The sequence below is a fragment of the Hypomesus transpacificus genome, chromosome 7 (genome assembly GCF_021917145.1).
Source record: "Hypomesus transpacificus isolate Combined female chromosome 7, fHypTra1, whole genome shotgun sequence".
NCBI lineage: Eukaryota > Metazoa > Chordata > Actinopteri > Osmeriformes > Osmeridae > Hypomesus > Hypomesus transpacificus.
In genome coordinates this window covers 10,094,416-10,117,925 of record NC_061066.1, presented here as the reverse complement: position 1 = coordinate 10,117,925, position 23,510 = coordinate 10,094,416, and the positions used below count along the sequence as shown (strand labels likewise).

Here is a 23,510-nt window from a genome sequence, read left to right as displayed (position 1 = left end):
GGTTTACATTTGAAATGTGCATGTGTATTTATACACAATCTTCAATAAAGTTGTGTATGCATTGCTTGTCTGTGCTCCTGGTCGGATGATTACAGAGGGTTAAGGTTAGAGACACATCTGTCTGTGCTCCTGGTCGGATGATTACAGAGGGTTAGGGTTAGAGCCACATTCTGGCCCCTTGTTCAAGTTCAAGTCTTTTATTTGTCAGATGCACAGAACAACACAAGGTTAGACTGGGCACTGAAATTCTTAAGACAAGACAACGCAAGCACCTGGCATAACATATAAGTACACGGAACAAATTTACATCTATGCTGAGCTTAGATAAGTGAACTTCCTGAATATACAGATAGCAATAAATAAACGACTATACTAACCCTAACACTAAAACTGGCTGGGGAGCACAGTGATCAGGGGTGAATGGCTGTAAGTCATGTAGGCTTTACACCCATCTCCCCCTCTCCTTCCCCTCTGTACTCCCCCTCTCCTCCCCCTCTGTACTCCCCCTCTACCCCCCTCTCACCTCTCGTAAATATACATTTTTCTATAATATCTTGCCAACCTTTCCCTAACCCTTATCAAAACCTTTTTCACAAAATTATTTTAAACCGATTGAAAACTTTTATTTCCAAACCTTTTTTCAAAAATATTTGTTCAACCCTTTCAAAACGTTTTTCGAAATATTGTCAAATTATTTCAGCATCAAATGATTCCTACTGTACAATTAAGGGGACTATGAGGAACCCATAGAGAGATAGAGTTGCGTCAACTCCATTATCTCCGATGTCTCATTTTTGTCAGCAAAAAAAAAAAAGCAACGTTAGCCTACTACTATATCATGAAAAAATTCACAACCAATCTCTGCAATATCACTCCGTGCCGATAGAAGGAGATGATGTCCTTTGATGGATGTCCAGGAAGTGAAACGACGTAATTATCATCCGTCGCGCAAACAAAACAAACGTAGCTGACTGTAGCAGTGCTGTAGCCGCGTCTACCTACCGACAGCAGTTTAGCGGTGCGGGGGAGCGGATATGATCGCCAGGTAGTTGGATGTTTATGCAAACGGTAAAAGGTACGTGTCTTTATCCATTACAGCAGCGGTATGAATGGTATGATCACTGTTGACGCCAGCCAATTGAAAAAAAAAAGAAATGAATTAAATTGCTGACAGCAAGCTACCTACTAATATCTTAGCTAGCGTCTATGTTTTCTTGAGTATCCGATACTTCCTTGTCACTTGCTCAACGCCACTATGTCAATAAAGCGAAGAAGTGTGCGTGTAATGTAATCATTGCCTAATATTTGGACGAGAAATTAGATTGTATTTTTCTTCTCGCCTGCTAGGTTATTTTGGTTATTTTGCACCACTGTGCCAGACCGTCACTTGACTCTCAACACTTAAATACAGGTAGTTATGATTCTTGATCTTTTTGATTTACTTATACACTAGGCTATGCTAAGCTAAATTAATAGAATGTACATGTTTAAGTAAATAAAGGAAGCCCTTGGGACACGATGAGGTAAAAGGTGCAGAATTAACTACTTCTTAAATGCTTCTGTTGGTCTTAACTCGCTAACTCAGGTCTGATTAGTAGTTCTGTTGGCTGCAGGTACGCTAACAATGACTAGTTTTCGTTATTAGCTAGTTCTGAAGTTTGCATTCCTTTTAAGACCTAAACCAAAGAGTGATCGCACAACAAGCTGATTAGATACCGCAGCCCCTCGTCTACAGCGACCAGGCTAGCTCGCTTAGCATAATAACTCTGGTGATGTCTAACCACAACTTGATTATATCGTTTATTAAAGTCTGTTGATTCTGTGTGTTGGGTACAAATCAGTGTATGTGTAAAATACTTTTCTTTCTTTCCAGTCATCTATGACATTAGGGTTGACTGAGCAACTGCTGATGTAGTTGTGGACGATCTAGCCAGCTGTTCCATCTCTGAATCCCCTCCCCCTGTTACGGCAGCCCTTTAAAGACCTCCTCTTCCTCCCGTGCCCCTTGTGATGCCTCCTCCATGCTGTGGCTTCCTGTCACACTTCACCCATCACCACCTGGTTGCTTTCCTCCTAACCTTCTTTAGGTAACCTCCTCTTCCTCCTCCCTCTGTCCTCTTCCTTCCCCCCTCTTCCTCAGCCCTCCTTCCTCTGAAAATTGTTGTGAGAGCTGAAACGTTTTATAAATGTTCCTTTTCTGAACTGGTCTGACCTATTCGACCCCTGAACCCTGTGCTGGGTCGCATTCATTGGTCCAGGATGTGAGCTTGTAGGTTATAAAACACTGATGTCATGAAGCTTCATGTTTGGTAACCTCCCTCCAGCTATGTTGTGCTGCATGCGTCCAGGAAGACCTTCAGTAACGTGAAGGTCAGCATCTCAGCCCAGTGGACTCCTTCACTGAAAAACAGCAGCTCTCCTGAGTTTGCCCCTGGAGAGGTAACCACTACCCCTTAACATCCTCTAAATACCCCTAAATTCCCCCAATTACCCCAATCCGCACCTAACTAGAGTGTGTATGTTTGTATATGTGTGTGTGTGTGTGTCAGACATGGGAGGACAACAGGCTGTTTGCAAATGAGGAGGAGGCGACTCTGTTCCTGGGGGCACTGGATACCATATTCCTGTTCTCCTACGCTGTGGTTAGTACACACACACTGTGGTTAGTACACACACACACACACACACACTGTGGTTAGTACACACACACACACTGTGGTTAGTACACACACACACACACACACTGTGGTTAGTACACACACCCACACACTCACTGTGGTTAGTACACACACACACACACTGTGGTTAGTGCGCACACACACACACTCCTACGCTGTGGTTAGTACACACACACACACTCCTACACTGTTGTTAGTGCACACACACACACTCCTACCCTATGGTTAGTACACACGCACGCACTCACACACTCCTACGCTGTGATTAGCACACACACATACTCCTACGCTGTGATTAGCACACACATACGCACACACTACTAGTGGGAAAATGTGTCCAAACTTTTGAATGGTACTGTATATATATATATACACGCACATACATACACCTACACATTCACATACACACACTTGCTCTCACACACACACCATATACACACTAGGTATTGTGATCTGTATCTAATGGAGGTGCATGTGTGTCTGTGTCAGGGGCTGTATGTGAGCGGGGTTATTGGAGACAGACTCAACCTGCGCTATGTGCTCTGCTGCGGACTGTGTGGCTCTGCAGTGGTGGTAAGAAACCTACACACATACACACACACACACACACTCATACACACTCATACTGTAGCGGGGTTTGCTTGTTTAAAGATAGAAATAATTAATTTATAATAAAGTCTCAGGGCACAACCCCTAATATTGGTTTTAGGACATCAAGGGATCCTATGTTTAATATTTAATAATCAGTCTCATCTTTAGGAATGAATTAGTTCTAAGTGTAGAGCCAATTGTAACAGTAGTGAGCACGCACAAGTCAAAATATCTTAACGATTAATTTATTCAAGTAAGGTATTTATGGATCATATGATAAAGTTAGATTATGAATTTGATATGAGAGATTGGTTTCAATGAACAGAATGAATAGGTCTAACTTAAAGAAATACAGAAATAGTACAGTCAATGATTACATCCTTACAAATTATAAACAGAGCTCACGCCAATGCCATGTTGGGGAGGAAAGAGCGTTAGCCATAGTTATGTTTGATCACGGTTCATCAATGAGGTTGAGGGCGGTTTGCGTTCAAGGCCCATTTGAAGAGTCTGAAGTCAAAGCGAGGCTGCACTGCCGGGACATGTGACTGAGTCTGGGGGATCTCAGTAAGGTCGCAGTTCGAACAGCGTTTGGGTCCTTCTGTAGAATCGTCCAGAAAGTGTTGAACCTCAGGAGCTGGGCAACATCTTTTGGAACGCCAATCCAGATGGCGCTCCTGCTATGGTTAGTTTTGCTGGAGTCCGAGATTGATTGTCATAGTAGAGCTTTATACAGTTTGAGGGAGGACCTGTCTGGGGTCAGTTGTTGATTGGGGGAAGCTGGGTTCTCAACTCCCCCCTCCTTCCTTCACACCTACCAAAGGTGTGATCTCGTCTCTGGCTGGTTCATAAGATTGTTCAAAAATTGTTCTGGACATCTTGGTACAGTTATAAAATATAGTTGAATGATTGTTTTATTATGATAGCTTTGTGTAGATACCAAAGATGACTTGGTTATCTTTCAGGAAGAAGGAGTAGTTACTAGAATCCAGATTTCAGTGAACACAACATTAAAACAAAGTAACAAACATGACACAAATATCCCTCTCATAATTCTCCACCTTCTACTCTTGTGGTAAAGGTGAAGTCTTGAAGAACTTTCCTCAAAAGTTCTGATCAAGGTATGTTCTTTGTTCAAATTGAGAGCACAAATGGTGGCTGGAGACGTGTCGTCTCAAGCAGGCCCTTTGAAGCCTGCAAGCTAGCAGGAGGGCCTCACATGCAGACTGGGGTCCCAGTTTGGTGGTTAATCAGCATACTGAGGGTGTAAAGAGGGCTGATTAGGTTTGTTTGATGTGATCGAATCAGAATCTACAGGTGTGACAGGATACTGGGTCCGTGTGTCTGGCTGACCTCACTACAATACACACACAGTCATACACACACAGTAATATACACCCTCCCACATATACACACTCTCATATACACCCCCCCTCCCACATATATACACACATATTTTGCATAACATATGGTATACATTATATACTTGCACAAACGCATATATGCATATGTATACACACATTTTAATATATACACACACAGACACTGACGTGTTCCTGACCCTGTGTGTGTGTGTGTGTTGCAGGAGTGTGTGTTTGGCACAGTGACAGAGTGGCTGGGTGTATACAGTGTCCCTCTCTACTGCTGCCTGTGGACCCTGAACGGCTTGCTGCAGTCTGCTGTCTGGCCCTGCGTTGTGGCTGTCATGGCCAACTGGTTTGGCAAGTCTGGGTCAGTACCGCTCACACACACCCACCCACACTCACATCCCACATACACACACATCACACACTCTCTTGCACACACACACACATTTATAATTGGTGTAAAGTTTCCTGGGTGTGTGACAGGTCCTGGTTGTATAGCGTTGTCTCCTAGGTGTGTAACGGTGTGTCCTGTCTCTTAGGCGAGGGTGTGTGTTCGGGCTGTGGAGTGCCTGCGCCTCAGTGGGAAACATCCTGGGAGCCTTCCTGGCCTCCAGCGTCCTGAAGTATGGATATGAGGTACACACACACACAACCAGACTCAATCTCTCTTACACACACACACACACACACACACACACACACACACACACACACACACACACACACACACACACACACACACACAGAGCTAAGTGATGTGCTAAAGATTGTCAGTTTGAGTGTTTGAACCATGGTGTGTGCGTGTGTGTGTGTGTGTGTGTGTGTGTGTGTGTAGTATGCTTTCCTGCTCACCTCTGTGGTGCAGTTTGCAGGGGGAGTGGTGGTGTTCTTTGGTCTGCTCACATCCCCTAAGGAGGCAGGTGAGGACCAGTGTCCCAACTCTCTGCCTCACTCTCTCTCTGCCTCACTCTCTCTCTGCCTCACTCTCTCTCTGCCTCACTCCCTCGCTGCCTCACTGTCCATGTCTCACCCTTTCTGTGTCACTCTCTGTGTCTCACTCCCTGTATCTGCCTCACTTACTATCTGCCTCACCCTCTCTTGTGTCTCACTCTCTACCTCACTATCCACGTGTCTCAATATATCTCTGCATCACTCTCCCTCTACATCACTCTCCCCTGCATCACTCTCTATCTGTCTAACTCTCTCTGTCTCACTCTCTGTCTCACTCTCTCACTAACTCTTGTGTTACAACATACAAACACTTATGTTTTTTCCAGAGGTGAGCAAGTCACCCATCTGGGCCAATATAGGAGAACTGTAAAACTTCTTCCATGACCTCTGAAATGAGACAATCGAGCACTCTAACCCTAACCCAATCTCCTGGAGAATGTGAAGTGCCAACATATTACAAAGCACACACATAGCATGAATGATACATCATAGGAAACCTGACATGTTAAACAAACAAAAATACAAAATTAATCAAATCAATAGCAATATTCTTGCCTGCCTTAAAGGGCCTATATTACCTGAAACACCATAGGACACAAATGGCATTATAGAAAACGAGACATTTAACAGAAAGCTCGTAAAGCTAGTTATGCAGCAGAGGTAAAGAGACAGTACAGACCACAAAGTACATCCATGCTTCTGGCCTTTAGATCCCGTTCAGCAGAATGGTAAATGGGATCTCTTACTAACTCACTCAAACCTTGTGTGTGTGTGTGTGTGTGTGTGAGTGTGTGAGTAGGTCTGAGTGTGGAGAGTGAGACTGGTCTTAGCCCGGTGGAGACCGACTCAGACAGCCATCGTCCTCTGATGAGTGATGAAGAGGAGGAGGAGGAGGAGGAGGTGTGTGATGGAGGATACTACTCTATCCAACAACAGGAAGAGGAGGAACCAAAGGAACCACAGCAGCCTATCAGCTTCTGCCAGGCCTTCTGTCTGCCAGGAGTACTTCCTGTAAGTCTGCATGGATGTCTTTCATTCTCTCTTTCAGTCTCAAACTCTCTCCCCCCTCCCTCTCCCTTCTCTCTCACCCTCTCCCTCTCTCCCCCTCCCTCTCCTCTCTCACCCTCCCTCTCCTCTCTCCCCCTCACTCTCCCCTCTCCCCCTCCCTCTCCTCTCTCCCCCTCCCTCCCCTCTCCCCTCTCCTCTCTCCCCCTCCCTCTCCCCCTCCCTCTCCCCCTCCCTCCCCTCCCTCCTCTCTCACCCCCTCCCTCTCTCTCTCTCCCTGCCCTCCCTCTCTCTCCTCTCTCACCCTCTCCCTCCCTCTCTCACCCTGCAGTACTCGCTGGCGTACGCGTGTTTGAAGTTGGTCAACTACTCCTTCTTCTTCTGGCTGCCATTCTACCTGAGCAGCAACTTTGGCTGGAAGGAGGCAGAGGCTGACCGCCTGTCTGTCTGGTACGATGTGGGAGGTATCATAGGTGAGCCTGTCTGTCTGTCTGTCTGTCTCTGTCTGTCTCTGTCTGTCTGTCTTTGTCTGTCTTCCTGTCTGTCTGTCTGAGATACAGGTGTAAGCTGGTGTCTGTCTGTGTGTGTGATGACAGACAGGTGTTAAGTGGTGTCTGTGTTGCAGGAGGGACAGTGCTGGGTCTGCTGTCTGACTGTCTGGGGCAGAGAGCTCCAGTCTTGGCCCTCAGTCTCCTGCTGGCTATGGGGGCCCTGGTGGGCTACAGCCGTGAGTCCTGCACCAGCACACACACTCACACACTCATACACACACACACTCACACACTCATATACACACTCACACACTCATACACACACACTCACACACTCATATACACACACACACACACTCATACACATAAACTATTATTTTCCAATTGTCTATACCCCCAGGCTCTCCCAACGATCAGCTGGTGAACGCCGCCCTGCTGGCCACCTCAGGCTTCTTCATCGGGGGCCCATCCAACATGATCAGTTCTGCTATCTCAGCAGACCTGGGCCGGCAGCCAGCCCTGCGGGGACGCCTGGACGCCCTGGCTACCGTCACCGGCATCGTGGACGGAACTGGAAGCATCGGGGCGGCCGGGGGCCAGGTAACACACAGACACACAGACACCGACACACACACAGACACACACAGACACACACACTCTCACTCTCTCCCCCCTTTCCCCTCAGTACCTGGTCTCCCTCATCGAGAGCAAGCTGGGATGGATGTATGTGTTCTACTTCTTCATCATCATGGTGAGAACAACCAGACCATACACCCTTGTGCTGTGAACTGGCTGGCTGGATTATGAATGATTGTTTATTGATTAATTGCTAAATTAACTGCTTGTTTTTTAGGGATTACGCTGATTGGCTAGTTGGTTAATGATTGATTGGCTAGTTGGTTAATGATTGATTGGCTAGTTGGTTAATGATTGATTGGCTAGTTGGTTAATGATTGATTGGTTAGTTGGTTAATGATTGATTGGTTAGTTGAGGAATGCAGGTCCATGGCCATGTGAGCAGGTGTGGATGCTCTTCTCCCACAGACAGGGGGCAGCGTGGTGTTCATCTCGCCTCTGATCTGCACTGAGGTACAAGCCATATGGAGGGAGAGACGGGCACAGACCAGCCAGCTATGAATCCTCCTCCTACTCCTCCTCTCCTCCTGCTGTTCCTCCTCCCATCCTCTCCACCTCTTCCTGCTCCTCCTCTCCTGCTCCTCCTCTCCTGCTCCTTCTCTCCTGCTCCTCCTCCCCTGCTCCTCCTCCCCTTCTCTCCTGCTCCTTCTCTCCTGCTCCTCCTCTCTTCCTTCCAGCACTTGACCATACTGTATGTAAAGTAGAGTATCAGAGGTAATGTAAATTCTTGATTTGACCTGAGAGATGCTGAGGGCAACGTGCTCAGGCTGGTCTCCTAGGCAACTACACACACACGAGTCACAAGCTACACAAACTCACATAAGCTACACACACTCAACGATCATCTGTGTAATGCTTTTCATTGTAGACCCTTCTATGCATTCTTCTCTGTCAGATCATATTATAGGATGGACTGCTTCTCTGATTTATGATGCAATTAGCTTCATTCTGGGGGAAATGAACATAAACATGGTTACGTAGTAATGATGGCACAAGCTCCTGAAGCTGAACGGAGGCCTGTTCCATAAAGCCAGTTTACGGAATAAGCCAGGCTTATGTCAGTTAGTCAGACTCATTTACAGTTGATTCGGTTCCATAAAGCCAGTTTAATGTAGTTCAAACTCGGTTACTATGGCAACTTATGCTTTGAAACTAGCCTGGTCCGGTGCAGGCTAACTGTCAGGCTTGGACTGTGTTGTTGCTTAACCAGACGTCATTTTGTCCAACGGGAAAATGACTTTCTGTCGTGATGCCATATTTAACTTGTTTCACCACTCAGTTAAAATTTTACATTTATAGTAAATCAACTTCAATAAATAAAACATGTAGGCTAATACATTAAACAATGATTTCAGAATGATACAAACCTACATTTTACTTATCGTAGTTTGTGAAATCAAATGTTTAGGCTGATGCTACATAAAACATTGCTCATTGCTTCATAGGCCTAAGTCATGTAAAGTTGCTTCATAGGCCTAAGTCATGTACAGTTGCTTCATAGGCCTAAGTCATGTAGAGTTGCTTCATAGGCCTAAGTCATGTACAGTTGCTTCATAGGCCTAAGTCATGTACAGTTGCTTCATAGGCCTAAGTCATGTACAGTTGCTTCATAGGCCTAAGTCATGTACAGTACACCTAAATCCATGCCCCTATCCTCCCAATACAAAAACCATGTTAAAAAGTTATAAGTGATTAATTGTAGGCAATTTATTTAAAACAATGTCAAAAAACTCAACATAGATGTGTTTAGTGGGCCATGTTTTTTGTAATCAATGAAGTAAAGGTCTATTTAAAAAGGACCTCAGCGAATGTATTGTTCACGTCAATCACAGGGTGTCATTTTGATGAGGTGGTGGATGAGGGAGCTGTCATAGTACACGGCTTAAAGAGAACGTTCTTTCTGGAAGAAGTCACGTGGCCGTGAACATGTAATTTTGCAGTGGTGGATCGATATGATCCCTGTTCTACCTCTCTGGCTGGATAAGAATATGGGGCTGTTAGGTTAGTTCAAGTCAGGTTTGGGACTTTAATCCCAGCTTTATGGAACAGACCTCTAGTCTTGAAGCAGCAGTGACGGAACTGAAGACCACATCCGATCTATCTGGAATGCTGTCCAGAACATCACCCTCTGATCTGTCTCTGGAATGTAAATGTTCTCATCAACCTGTGGTTTATACTTTCTTATGTGCAGCTGTGTAAATTATTGTTGTTGTTTTTATAATACAAGTCACTAGACTTTTACAATCTGTCCTTGTGTTATTTCTGTGTCTGGTGTAATAACATGATCCTAAGCTGCCATCCAGGGCTGTCTGTACCACCAGGGAGCACCCTGCACCTGAACAGCCTCCATGTCTGAATACTCATGTTACAGTGACTTTGCTATGGTCCCGCTGAAACCTCCTCCCCCTGGCAGTCTAACGGATGCAGATGAACCGTGTCTTAGTCAATCAGGTATGTAACATTAATAGCAAACTAAGTATTACAGAGGTCATTTTAAATTAATAAAAATCTCATTCTCCATTCATTCTCTATGAAAAAAAACAAATGTTAACTGCTATCCTGTGATGATGGCAAGAAGGTTGTGTGATCTAGAAAAGAGAGTTGGTATTCTTTGAACTCAGTACTTTGCTCATGCAGCAGCAACAAGCAGCAGGGTTTTTAACACCTTGACAAAGGCTTGACCTAATTAACCTAATAGTGCTGCCAAGTTTTTCTAATACTATTTAAATTGGATTATGTTTTAAAGATGTATGCAGAACATAAATTCACAAAAATATAACACACATAAACAAAATCCCAAATCTGCAGTACTGTTATCATTTATTAACAATGAAAATGTATTGAAACACTGTAGGGAATTTCTTTTTCTTCCAAAAAGCTTGCCAGTGCATCAAACACTAGTGATAGTTTGAATCTACAAAAAATAAAAAAATTGGCATTGTTCCCTGTACAATCATACCAGAGTGATATCAATAAAGCATAACCATTATTATGTATTATTACAAAATGTATACATGATGTCCATGCATTAGAGGATTTGAACACTGAGAGGAAAGTGTGGAGGGCCCAGACTGATGGTGTCACCATGACAACAACACCATGGCAACAGCTCCCTGATGCTACAAGGCCATAAGTTACCAAATGTAACTAACCATCAGTTTGGGGTTCAACCAATTAGTGTAGGCTGGGCTCACTGAGGGACCGCCCACACGTGACCCTCGCCCAATACCGTTTGAAATAATCAGATTCTACTGTAGTGCACAGTTTAACCAAATGGGCATTTGTAATGATTTCCTTCCAACACAATATGTGAAATTTTGTGAATTTATGTTCTGCATACATCTTTAAAACATAATCCAATTTAAATAGTATTAGAAAAACTTGGCAGCACTATTAGGTTAATTAGGTCAAGCCTTTGTCAAGGTGTTAAAAACCCTGCTGCTTGTTGCTGCTGCATGAGCAAAGTACTGAGTTCAAAGAATACCAACTCTCTTTTCTAGATCACACAACCTTCTTGCCATCATCACAGGATAGCAGTTAACATTTGTTTTTTTTCATAGAGAATGAATGGAGAATGAGATTTTTATTAATTTAAAATGACCTCTGTAATACTTAGTTTGCTATTAATGTTACATACCTGATTGACTAAGACACGGTTCATCTGCATCCGTTAGACTGCCAGGGGGAGGAGGTTTCAGCCTTTGACCCAGACTAACCCCCGGGGACCCTAATGGCTGACCCCAGCCTGGACCAGCAGGACCGGGGAGGGCAATGTATTTCACAGTGTCATTAATCGTGTAGAAAAACAATATAAACTCAGAACATGTATAATTTCTTCAGCTGTCAGGACAGTCAGGTGCTTCATCTGTGAGAATTATTTCTGAGCTGGTGTCTCCACCAGGGGGCACCCCAGAAAAGACTGTTACTGGCTGGCTGGACGCTTGGGATATAGGAACTTCCTCTTCTTTATAGAGAAGAAGTCTGGGGAGGAAAGAGAGGGAGGAGAGAACACAGATGTCACAGCATTTCTTAGAGCCTTAAGTGAAAGCTGCCATGTAGGTTTAACATGCTGTGTGAGATTGTGTGAGGTTTGTGTTTGTGTGTGAGTGACTGTGTTTGGGCTGTTGAAGGAAGTTTGTCACTGTGCTTACATCCAACAGTTACAGCATATTCATATAGTATAGCCCCCACCCTATCCCCTGGCCCCACCCCCTCTCCTGACCCACCTGTAATGGACGCCTGGTGCCGTTTATTCAGCCCGGCCGTTCTCCTCTCTGGCCTCTGCAGCCTGTAGCTCCCCCTGGTGGTCACCTCCAGGTACTCCTCCCCCGAGCTGGTCGAGGCTGGAGAATCCTCTCTGACCAGCCTGTCCATCATCTTCCTGGCCCCACCCACTGCAGCCATGGCCATGCCCTCTTCTCCCTTGGCTCCGCCCTCTCCTTCCTTGGCCACGCCCTCTCTTCTAGCTCCACCGCCTCTCTTCACCAGGCAGCTGCGGTAGAAAGCTGGGACGTCCTGGCAGCTAAGTTCCTCCCACTCCACGTCGGCGCCTGCCCGTGGCTGGTCACTATGGAAATCGTAGCTCCAGCGCTGTTTGGCCTGTTCCAGGCTGAGGCTGAGCAGCCTGTGGAAGTCCTGCTGCAGCTGCAGGTGGTCGACTGGGCCGAACAGGCTCCTCCTCAACGGACCCAGACGCAGCTTCCCAACTCCTACCTGGGGGGGGGACGGGGATGAAGGTGTAGCCATGGCGATGTCACTGGTGGAGAAATGGGAGGGGAGGCTGTGAGTCCGGGGGTTCAACAGGTAATGTGAAACCATGGTTTTATGGACCATATAAGCTCTGTCCAGCCTTCTGACCCTCTAATGCAGGTGTTGGCACCGACCCTCTAATGAAGTGATGGCAACACAACAAACACATCCTACATCTGAAAACTCCTACCCTGTGTGTGTCTGTGTGTGTGTGTGTCTCTGTTTGACAGCATCTTCTCAGCTCCGTGAACACAATTAGTAGGATAAAGATGTATTTTCAGGAATGTTGGTTGCACTTATTACAAGGTACAAAAATGCTGTTGCGCATAACCTAACCTACATGTACATTTTCAAAGTTGCCTCAGCTTCTTCTACATTAAGTTGTCAAGTCTTAAAAAACGAGGTTTAAGGTTGCTAGGCATCTGTGAGCTCCATAACCAGGGCTGCTATCTGAGGAGAGGCTCTCTAGAATATGTATTTCATCACTTCTGTCAGTTTGCCTCCTTAAGATACAGCTTTACCCGCCAGGCCAACAGTCTGTCCCGCTATAAGACATCAAAAAGCCTAACCCTAACCCAAATACAGGAACCTCAGCGAGCAGGGTGAGGCCACTCCCCCAACACGCCACTGTGCAACTCCGCTTATCAAGATCAATCTCAACAGCATGTAACTGAACTAACAGAAACACAGTGGGAGGCCAAGCCCCTGTTAACTTCACCCTCATAAAATCCCTCAGGAGACTGACAAGGGTAAGGATTAGGATTAAAGCCAGCGACATTGTTAAAACATGATTAAATAATTACATACAGTAGGAGACTATAGTAGTAGGCCTATGTCATTAATGATTGGAAACGTACTATGGACACGCATGCAGCACAGTCTGTGATCTCTTTTAGAATGCTTCCATTTTTAATATGCTTCAGTTAACATATCTTTAATAATGTAAGAAATAAATAATGCTAAATTAATAAATCTAAATGTAATCATTTGCATGAATGTAGGCTACCAAAGAATTGGTAATTTGACTAAAATAGATGTGGAGGTTGAACAAGTAAGCTACTTCAGAGATTACAAACAATTTAAATTGTGATCTGAGAAATTTAGGTACAAAAACCACTGAGAAGAACTGTCATCACCAGCTGCATCACAGGCTCTGCACTATCTATCTATAATTCCATAAGTCTGTATGTGTCACCAACATCATCACGGGCACTGTGCCCTATCTATAATTCCAGTAATCTGTGTTTGTGTGCCACCAATTTGATCACGGGCACTACGCATTACAATCTATAGTGTATTTGTGTTTCACTGACAAATCACCGACTGCATCACGGGCACTGTGCACTAGTGATAACAATCATCATTATCTGTCTAATAACAAGCCGGATGACAACATGCGAGGTCCGGTCCGCCCAAAAAAAGTGGGCGCGGTTCCGATGATTAGCATGATCTCATCAGATACCGATCAAACACGTAAACAAGTTTGAAACTAAAGTTTTGTTGCCAGATCAAAAACCAGAGAAGACCGAGCCGTGTCCTTCTATTGTAGTTCTATTTCTCTGATCCTGAGTATTGTGACGCACTCACTTGCTCTGAGATGTAGGTCAATAATGTTCGACAAAAACAAACATCATTCTGGACGGTTTAAGTGAGACTAGAAATAACGAAAATAACCCCAACAACCTTTACCAGTGTAAAAGCCCATAGCCTATATCGTATTAAACAATACCGGGATGTAGACATATAACCTACATTTACAGAAGACAGACTGGGCCTAAACACAAATTTCGCAAAAAAAAAGAATAAGAATGGGGAGAGCAATCCCAAACATAACAAATGACGAAGCCTCGTTAAACAAGATAACAGAAGTTCACCATGTAAAGACAACATGTGCTACCTGAGCAAGTAACGCTAAGTCTTACCCTTAACGAGTAACGCTAAGTCTTACCCTTAACGAGTAACGCTAAGTCTTACCCTTAACGAGTAACGCTAAGTCTTACCCTTAACGAGTAACGCTAAGTCTTACCCTTAACGAGTAACGCTAAGTCTTACCCTTAACGAGTTACGCTAAGTCTTACCCTTAACGACGCAAAAGCACCGTTTCTGTATAGCACAAATAAAGTTCTTATCTCCGGACGGTCTACAACCCCACTGTTGTGCACCAGACTGTGTGGTAACTGGTTGGCTGCCGGTTTATTATGGATCCACAAAGCAGAGAGAATCAGCTGATGACTCGATCACGTAATATCTACCACAACAATACCGACTGGCCTCCATCCAAGACATCAACCAGATTGATCAGCAGAATCGCGATTTTCTGACTGTCACACCGACCCACGAGACGCATGCCTACCCAGCTTTGCGTTGTAAAGTGCGTTTAAACATCAGATAAAACTGACAACATAAATTTAGTTTGAAATAAAGTGTATTGTTAAGCAAACCATGAATTTAAACAGATTTCTTACCTATTTTAAAATCTCAAAAACCCTCTTAAAAGTTATTTTGTATTGGAAATCTGCTAAGATAAGTGCTGGCAACTTGTTGCGCTGCTGTGCTCTCCAGCAATTACTCTCCTCTGAAAGAAGTAGGTCAGAACATAACTTGTTCTTCTCTGCTGGAAATAGGTCAGCGCCCCTCCCCTGGCACCGCGCCAGCAGCGCAGAGTCACGTGACATCCAACGTGAGCTGGAAGATTTCTCCACTTCCATTTGATCGTTGTCCCGCAAATTTGATCATTTGTCATTAAGGTGACTGGACTGGCGCCGCGTGGAGTTCCCAGCGCAACCTACAGGGCGGAAAGTTGCTTTGCACGAAGGAGTTTGTTCTGGATATTCTGACCAGGTTAGAGAACGGATCTAAACAGGGCTCTCAAGTGGTCATTCGCAAATCTGCATTCACCGCAGGCATACTGAGATGATAGTTGTCCAGAGTTATACAAAGTAAAATGCCAATCCCTTTTCTTGCCAAAGTTTGTGAATGATCAGAATATGAGGAACAAAGGAACTCAACTCTGTCTGTTACTTCTGTAAACTACCAAGGAAGACATGTTTGTACTTTGAAGGACACTATTTCTGTTCTAATGAAGTTGTAGTTTACTGGGAAATGACATCAATGATCCATTAATTAAAAAGTCAGAAAATTACTTGCAATCATCTTTTTTTTCTCCATCTGTTGGTGCTTGTTCCCTCTGCCTGATGAGAACTTAACTCATGCTGTGGCCCTGAGAAACTCACATAACAAGCACATGAAGAAAACATCATCTTGTTGACAACACATGAGCAGCTGTTACAAGATCCCAGATACCTGCAGGCAGTGAGTCTGTTTGGTGAGCATGTCACGCCCAGACTCTCAGCAGTCACCTGGGGGTGTTTGTTGGAGCCACAGCTCCTACCCTGTGTCAACGCAGCTAGCAGAGTCACAAGCATGAACCAGCTGGAACCAGCCTCGTCATCTTTCAAGGTTTGAAATACTAGTGGTGCTGTGGTCACCAGAATCTCATTGATCAGGATGATCCAAGTCTACAACTTCTCCACTTTTAGTCTGTGGAGGGAGGTGGGACAGGTCCTGTCCACTCTGACACCCTCAACCCAGGTCCCTGTGCCCAGCCTTGCCCCCTGCAGCATGGCCTGTGCCCCCCAGGCCTGTGCCCCCCAGGCCTGTGCCCCCCGCAGCATGGCCTGTGCCCCCTGCAGCATGGCCTGTGCCCCCTGCAGCATGGCCTGTGCCCCCCAGGCCTGTGCCCCCCGCAGCATGGCCTGTGCCCCCTGCAGCATGGCCTGTGCCCCCCAGGCCTGTGCCCCCTGCAGCATGGCCTGTGCCCCCCAGGCCTGTGCCCCCCGCAGCATGGCCTGTGCCCCCCGCAGCATGGCCTGTGCCCCCCAGGCAGGCAGTCCTGGACTCTGATCCCTGCTGACCTGTCTACTAATCTTTGTTCTTTGTTTTGCCCAGATCATGTTTCAACAATCATCATGAGCAGGCAATGCAAGCTGTATAGTACTGTTTACACCCCCTGTTTCCTCCCTGGCCCTCACCCTCCCTGGTCCAGGTGTGCGTGAGTGTGTGTGTGAGAAAGAGTGTGTGTCAGACAGAGTGTGTGTGTAAGTGTGTGTGGTATAAACAGACCACTAGAGAGCTCCCTCATCTCCATGTGATGACAACAATAATGCTTCAGTTTGAAGTGAAACAAGTTTCAACCTCTGTAGGTCACCATAATGTATTTAAGAGACAGAACGTTTGACCAATTCAGCAGTAGTCTCATAGAGTTAATATAACTAGAGTAAGCTACTTTTGTCTTCCAAGATGGCGTCCCCATTCATTTCTATGAAAAGTGCTCAGTGGCGCAGTGAGGCAAGCGAGAGCGCGAGACTGGACGCGGCCATCTTTCCACTTCCGTGTCTTCCTGTCTAGCTTTAAACAGTGGCTCTTTTTTTCCCTAGCTCCGAGAGCTCATGTAAATCGGCTATCGGCCAATGTGAACTTTTGTGCTCGTGCCCTCTTAGTATCCGCGAGCACATTTGCAGGCAACTTTCATTGACTAAGCAAATAAATGGGTTGCTAGTTTACCCATTTCGGATTGGTTTCAAACTTAGCAAAAATCGGGAAAAATTATTCTATGAAAAAGCTAGTAGTATGAGCCAGGTTCCAGAATCAAACAAAAATTATTGGGGGAGATAGTTTTGTAAATGTTGAATGGAGTTAATAGAATAAAAACGACCGGAAGAGTCGGAAACCTAGCCGTACATGCAATACCACCTACATCCACCGGGACCGTTGCTTCAAGCCGAGGGGCGAGGGGTGGGGGCTTGAGTAGTCTACATGGCATGCAGGCATTTCCTGTATACCCACCAGTACTTCCTGTATGTCCACCAGCACTTCCTCTATACCCACCAGTACTTCCTGTATTTCCACCAGTACTTCTATATACCCACCAGTACTTCCTGTATGTCCAGAAGTACAGAACTTAAAATCTAGATTTAATCTATCAAGGTTGATAATAGTTCTGCAGTTAGCTGCCATTACCTTTTAACTCATTCAAGGTTCGTATGAAATCTGAATTTTGTGGTGACATTATTACAACCTTGATATATTCAATCATGGGGGACACTGGCCTGAGTTCCTGGTGGTGGAACATGAGTTCCTGGTGGTGGAAAACCTTTGCAGAGATGGGAAGTAACTAAGTACAAATACTTTGTTACTGTACTTAAGTAGATTTGTCTGGAGGAGGGGATCCCTCTCTGAATTGCTCCTCCCAAGGTTTCTTCCATTTTTTCTCCCGGTGGGAGCTTTTCTGGGAGTTTTTCCTTGTCTTCCTTGAGGGTTTAGGTTGGTTGAGGGGCAGTTCTATGGGCGCATGTGAAGCCCTCTGTGACATGCTTGCGTGTAAAAAGGGCTATACAAATAAATTTGATTTGATTTGATTTGGTATCAATACTTAACTTCAGTTTTTATTTTCCCAACTTTTTACTTTCACTACTTACATTTTTTACACAAATATCTGTACTTTCTACTTACATTTATTAATTTGGCAGACATTCATTCATTTAGCAGATGCTTTTATCCAAAGCGACTTCCAAGAGAGCGCTTTACAAAAGTGCACAGGTCACTGATCATAACAACGAGATAGTTCCAAACATCAAGGGTAACCAAAACATGAACCATACATTGTGAAAAAAACAAAGAAGTGCCAAAGGCCAGAGCCATAAGAGCATGTAGTTAAACAAGTTGCAATTAAACAACATGAACCTCAAAGTGCAAGAGTGTACCTGTACTTCTTAAGCCAGGCTCATTACTTTAGCTTTAACATTTGGTGGCATGATCAATATTATTTATTGTCATTGCACGTAAGCTACATGGAGCGAGGCAGAAAGCAACAAGAAGAATGGCTAGCGTTGTGGATGAAACAGTGGGAGTTAGCGATGTCGACATGACTGAGAATAGACACATTCCTGATTATCCATGGCCATATATGAGGGAGATGTTCAAAATTGTTGGTGTCATAAAGGATTCTTGGCGAATGTGCTGCGTGTCTATAGTGTATTTTTGTATTCATGTATTAATATGATGTGAAGTCCAGTTGCCTGCGTGACACTAAAACAGGTAGTAGTGTAGTAGTGGTTACTTTTGACTTAAGAATATGTCAGAGCCCATACTTCTTTACTTTAACTGGGAGACAGTGTTGTCATGTCACATTCCTTCAGTGTAAACATGAGCATCTGTACTGCTTGAGAGAAGGATGTGTGTACTGTACCATCTCTGCCCAACTGTAACATCTGAATCATGTAAAATTGTGAAACCACAGTTATAGCAAATTATATTATCTACAAAGAAAAACATCTGAATGTGTGCATGTGTATGTGTGTGTGTGTGTTTGTGTGTGTGATCTGGACTGTGTGTGTGTGTTCTGGACTGTGTGTGTGTGATCTGGGCCTCCAGGAAGCTTGCTCCCTGCTGTGCTGTCTCACACTGCCCCCTGGTGGTTAGGGTGAAGGTTAGGGTTAGTGGCTCACATCTGCTGTCACAAGTTATCAAGCACCACAAGGGTATTTGTGGACAGGAAAGGAGGAGAGGAGGAGGAGAGGAGGAGCGGAAAGGAAAGGAGAGGAGGAGTGGAGATGAGAGAATAAGGAGAAGAAGAAGGAGAGGAGAAGGAGAGAAGGGAGGAGGAGATGAGAGGAGGAGATGAGAGGAGGAGTGGAGTAGTCAGATGAGGGAGCAGATATGACCAGCTGTATACTAGTGAGACAGCAACAGCTCAGTGCAGGAGCCAACAGGTGTGGGGTGGGGGGGTGGAAGGGTAATGGGTGGGGAGGTAGGTAAGTGTGTGTGGGTGTGTGTGAGGTAGGTGTGTGTGTGAGGTAGGTAGGTGTGTGAGGTAGGTAGGTGTATGAGGTAGGTAGGTAGGTAGGTGTGTGTGAGGTAGGTAGTTAAGTGTGTGAGGTAAGTAAGTAGGTAGGTGTGTGTGTGTGTGAGGTAGGTAGGTGTGTACTCCATTCAGGGTGCAGCTGTACATCTGGAAGCTGTTTAACCAGATATTCCTCTCCTCAGTTGAAGTGAGGCAGGCTAAAGGCAGGGAGGGAGAGTAGGTGGAGGCAGGGAGGGTAGAGGCAGGGAGGGAGGGAGGGTGCAGGACTGTCCTAGAGGCACTGTCACATTCCTCCACATGCTGGGGCAGAGCCCTAATCCTGACACAAGCAAACAACATGAACCACCTACTTGCTAGCAATCTCTCTTTCTCTCTCTGTCTCTCTCTCTCTCTCTCTCTCTCTCTCTCGCTCTCTCTCTCTCTCTCTCTCTCTCTCTCCTGTGGCCAGCCCTCTATCATAATGATGACAACTGGAATGTTCCATTACTTTGCTAAGGGGCCCTGCTCTGCCATCTCTATTTCTCTCTTTATCCTCCTCCTCTCTTTCTCCTCCCTCTCGCCCTCTCTCTCTTCCTCTGTTTCTTTCCCTCTTTCTCCTCTCTGTCATTCTTCTTTTCTGAGTGGTGTGACACGGGTGTGTGTTGTGCCTTGTGTGTAGTGTGTGTAGTGTGTGTGTGTCCCATGGCATGTCCTACCTCCTACACTGTGGTGATCCTACCCCTGAAGAGCAGCTTCCACGCTCTGCATCTCTTCCTCTGGGTGAGAACACCACACACACACACACACCATTCACACACTACACACACACTCACCCAGAACACTACACACACACTCACCACACGCACACACCTGTGCTTCTATCCCTTGGTGAGACCTGGGACTGTGTGCGTTTGGGTTGGTGTGTGTTACTGTAAGGATGTACAGGATGTGTAGCTGTTCAGACATGTTGTAGTGTTAGTCACCCTGTGGAGTATGTACAGGGTGTGTAGGTGTGGATGTACAATTGTTATTGTTCTGGGAGTTTTTCCTTGTCTTCCTTAGGGTTTAGGTTGGTTGAGGGGCAGTTCTATGGGCGTATGTGAAGCCTTCTGTGACATGCTTGCGTGTAAAAAGGGCTATACAAATATATTTGATTTGATTGGATTTGGTTACACTGTAGATGAGATGTTATTGTTGTACTGTAGTTGAGATGTTATTGTTGTACTGTAGATGAGATGTTATTGTTGTACTGTAGATGAGATGTTATTGTTGCGCCATGCCTGATAGACTACAGAAGGTCAGGTTGTTGTTGTGTTCTGCCTGGTCTTCAGGTCATCTGATTATAGGCCTAAAAGGGGAGGTTCTTACAGTCTGGTTTAACACACACACAAAAAAATATTTGTGACACAAATATATATATAATATATATTTGTGACACGTAACTAAAAACTCTACTCAAACTAGCTGAACTCAGTAAAAACTAAACTTGTGATTAGAATAAAATGAAGTTGCAGTTACATATTTATATAAATATATATGTAACATGTATATACATATATACATGATGGTAGTTTTGAAATAATAAATCAGAATTTGAGAGAGGCCAGAGGCCAGAGGCCAGAACAGCCCGTTACCCTAACCCTAACCTAGAACGATGGAAGACGAGAACGTGTGTCCGTGTGATTCTGATGTCTTTAGTTTGTGTGTGGGGGGTTGTGTGTGTGTTTGGTTCGTATGAGTGTGTAACTGCAGGGTGACACATTCCCACATGTTACATACTGCTCCTCACAGTCCCCTGGCAGACCTAAAGATAGACCCTGTCCTCCCCCCTGTCCTCCCTCCTGTGCTCCCCCCTGTCCTCCCCCCTGTCCCCCCCTCTGTCATCCCCCCTGTCACACCCTCCCCCTGCCACAATATAAGTGCATAATCATAACTTGATAATGAGTAGATGTAGCAACAGGTAACTGGTCCTGCAGGTGAAGCACATGAGGGAGCTGGAGAGAGAAAAGGACGGTCTGTGGGCGGGTCTGCAGGTTCTGGAGCAGGCCCAGTGCTGGTACCACACTCGCCTGCAGACCAGCGCCAGGAACCCCGCTCTGGTGGAGACCAGGACCAGGAGATCCAGGCTGGCTGACCAGGATGTTAAGGTGGGGGGTGGGGGGAGACTAAGACAGAGACTGGGTCCAGACAGGAAGCAGATCTTGGTTAACATTTGCCGCTGAAGATACATATGTCACTTCCTGTTTCCAGGGGTTAACTTCCTGTCTTCAGAGGTCCTGCATGCAGCGGGTGAACGGCTCCCTGGGAAGCCTGATGAGTGAACCCAATGTCTCCACCGCCCCGCCCGCCCCGCCACTCACCTCCACAGACAGCGCCCTCCGCTGGAGCCTCACAGTACTGGGACAGGTCAGCACAGCCCACATGCAGGGGTTCCTTTATGTCATCAAAGAGGCTATTAGAGGAGTTCATGGAGGTAGTGGTCAGGAGAGAAGAGCATCCCTAAAGGCCAATTTATACTTCTGCGTTTTTATGGACACGCACACAGGGAACGCTCCGTCAAGGAACTCCCTCTCCGTGCCCTCTCCGAATCCCTTGGAGAGCTCTACGTGCACCTCCTGATTTTCCTGACTATCCGTCCGTCAGTCCGTCATTTTACGGATCCCCCTTGGCTGTGATTGGTCCATATTAAGAACCACTTGCGTCAGGGGTGGTGCGGGGTTGCCGTGACCAACAAGACGAACAGAATCCTTTGACCGCCATTGCTTTAAGTTTACAATTCATATTTCAGCTAAACAGTACATGTAAATCTGCACCTGAATTAAAATGTGACGAGAAATGGGCAGTGTAGTTGCTGAAAATGTGCTTATTCTATTGATGAAATGGATAATTTATAAATTTGCTCCGACTTTTCGATAACCTAGCTAGCATCGCAGTGCAGCGCCATCTACTGTTCTGGCGGTGAATTGCTTTCAGCACGCAGAGCCGTCGGAGTAGTATAAATTCAACCAATCCGTCCGACTCCGTGCGTGTGTCTGTCCGTAACGGAGTCGGAGAAGTATAATTCGGCCTTAACCCTAACCCATCCGTGGTTCGAGCAGCAGCATTCTTTTACACATGATTCCATATACACATTATTTTGTAGATAATTTCACTGTAGACTCCAGGAAGATTCCAGGTTCAAATCTCCACCTGTATGTCACTGTGGATGAAAGCATCTGTTTAATGAACTCCTTATTGTAGTTGTTCATGGAGTAGGGCTCTGTGGTCTGTTGCCAGGAGGTGTGTGAGAAGAACCAGCAGATCTCCAGTCTGGAGCTGGAGAGGGACACACTGCTGCAACAGCTCCGGAGCCACAAGGCTGCTGACTAACTAACACACTATCATACACACTCAGTCACACACATGCACTCACACACACACACTAAAACACAACTTGATTCCTTTTTCAAGGTTAAGTGATGTCAAACAATTGAGCGATGTTACACAATAACAAACATTGTAATTATAATCACTGCTATGTATTTCATGTGAAGTCTAAAAATCTAACCCTTGTAAATATGTTGAGATGACTATGAGATCCTGTGTGTGAAACCAAGATGGCCGCTCTCTGAGACCCCTCCTCTTCTGGGTTCTTCCACACCATCCTACAGGAAGTACTCTCATGACGCAGGAGGAAATAAAACTGGTCAAAAAGACCAAACTTACTCTCTGTCTCTTTGGGATGTTTTTATTCCTGGTAGACATGACTCACTGATGCTAGTGAAAGCACAGGTGCAGATCAGTAGACACTGTTCACACAGTCCAGGCTTGTGTTTAAGAAGCGTGTAATAATTCAACAACAGTGTTTTCACTTCCTGGTTCACATTCCTTCAGCTTGAGCCAATCACAGAGCTGAACAACATTTTCCTGTGAGACAGGAGGAGGGGGGAGGCAGGGTAGTGTGGGAGAGGCAGGGTAGTGGAGGCAGGGTAATGGAGGCAGGGTAGTGTGGGGAAGGCAGGGTGGGGGAGGCAGGGTGGGGGAGGCAAGGTGGTGGAGGCAGGGTAGTGTGGGGGAGCAGGGTGGGGGAGGCAGGGTAATGTGGGGGAGGCAGGGTGGTGGAGGCAGGGGGGGGAGGCACGGGGGGGGAGGCAGTGTGGTGTGGGGGAGGCAGGGTGGGGGAGGCAGGATGGGGGAGGCAGGGTGGTGGAGGCAGTGTGGT

General features: G+C 45.7%; 3 protein-coding genes across 10 annotated transcripts; 2 read left to right on the top strand and 1 right to left on the bottom strand.

Annotated features, from left to right (window-relative positions):
* Positions 1–944: 944 nt before the first annotated feature.
* slc37a3 (solute carrier family 37 member 3) lies at positions 945–8,807 on the top strand. 2 transcript variants are annotated; one of them, XM_047023156.1, is made up of 15 exons: positions 945–1,075; positions 1,348–1,411; positions 1,874–2,087; positions 2,325–2,439; positions 2,550–2,642; positions 3,168–3,251; positions 4,855–5,000; positions 5,176–5,272; positions 5,472–5,556; positions 6,387–6,598; positions 6,924–7,065; positions 7,218–7,319; positions 7,484–7,683; positions 7,769–7,834; positions 8,128–8,807. In XM_047023156.1, exons 3-15 carry the CDS (start codon positions 2,011–2,013, stop codon positions 8,218–8,220), a joined length of 1,512 nt encoding a protein of 503 aa, XP_046879112.1. In that variant the 5' UTR covers positions 945–1,075; positions 1,348–1,411; positions 1,874–2,010; the 3' UTR covers positions 8,221–8,807. The 2 variants fall into 2 exon arrangements, with proteins under 2 accessions (XP_046879112.1, XP_046879113.1); XM_047023157.1 differs by lacking the exon at positions 1,348–1,411.
* A 1,713-nt stretch (positions 8,808–10,520) lies between these two features.
* cdkn1d (cyclin-dependent kinase inhibitor 1D) lies at positions 10,521–15,094 on the bottom strand. 2 transcript variants are annotated; one of them, XM_047023106.1, is made up of 3 exons: positions 14,934–15,094; positions 11,946–12,475; positions 10,521–11,700 (listed from the first exon to the last, which is right to left on the bottom strand). In XM_047023106.1, exons 2-3 carry the CDS (start codon positions 12,463–12,465, stop codon positions 11,642–11,644), a joined length of 579 nt encoding a protein of 192 aa, XP_046879062.1. In that variant the 5' UTR covers positions 12,466–12,475; positions 14,934–15,094; the 3' UTR covers positions 10,521–11,641. The 2 variants fall into 2 exon arrangements, with proteins under 2 accessions (XP_046879062.1, XP_046879063.1); XM_047023107.1 differs by lacking the exon at positions 14,934–15,094 and adding an exon at positions 14,547–14,745.
* Positions 15,095–19,740: 4,646 nt separating this feature from the next.
* Positions 19,741–23,013, top strand: sapcd1 (suppressor APC domain containing 1). Of its 6 annotated transcripts, none has more exons than XM_047022751.1 (4): positions 19,741–20,089; positions 21,270–21,456; positions 21,560–21,715; positions 22,565–23,013. In XM_047022751.1, the coding sequence occupies exons 2-4, from the start codon at positions 21,295–21,297 to the stop codon at positions 22,676–22,678; spliced, it is 432 nt and encodes a 143-aa protein (XP_046878707.1). In that variant the 5' UTR covers positions 19,741–20,089; positions 21,270–21,294; the 3' UTR covers positions 22,679–23,013. The 6 variants fall into 6 exon arrangements, with proteins under 6 accessions (XP_046878707.1, XP_046878705.1, XP_046878710.1 ...); XM_047022749.1 differs by having other exon boundaries at positions 19,745–20,089; positions 21,286–21,456; XM_047022754.1 differs by having other exon boundaries at positions 19,747–20,089; positions 22,586–23,013.
* The last annotated feature ends 497 nt before the right edge of the window (positions 23,014–23,510 follow it).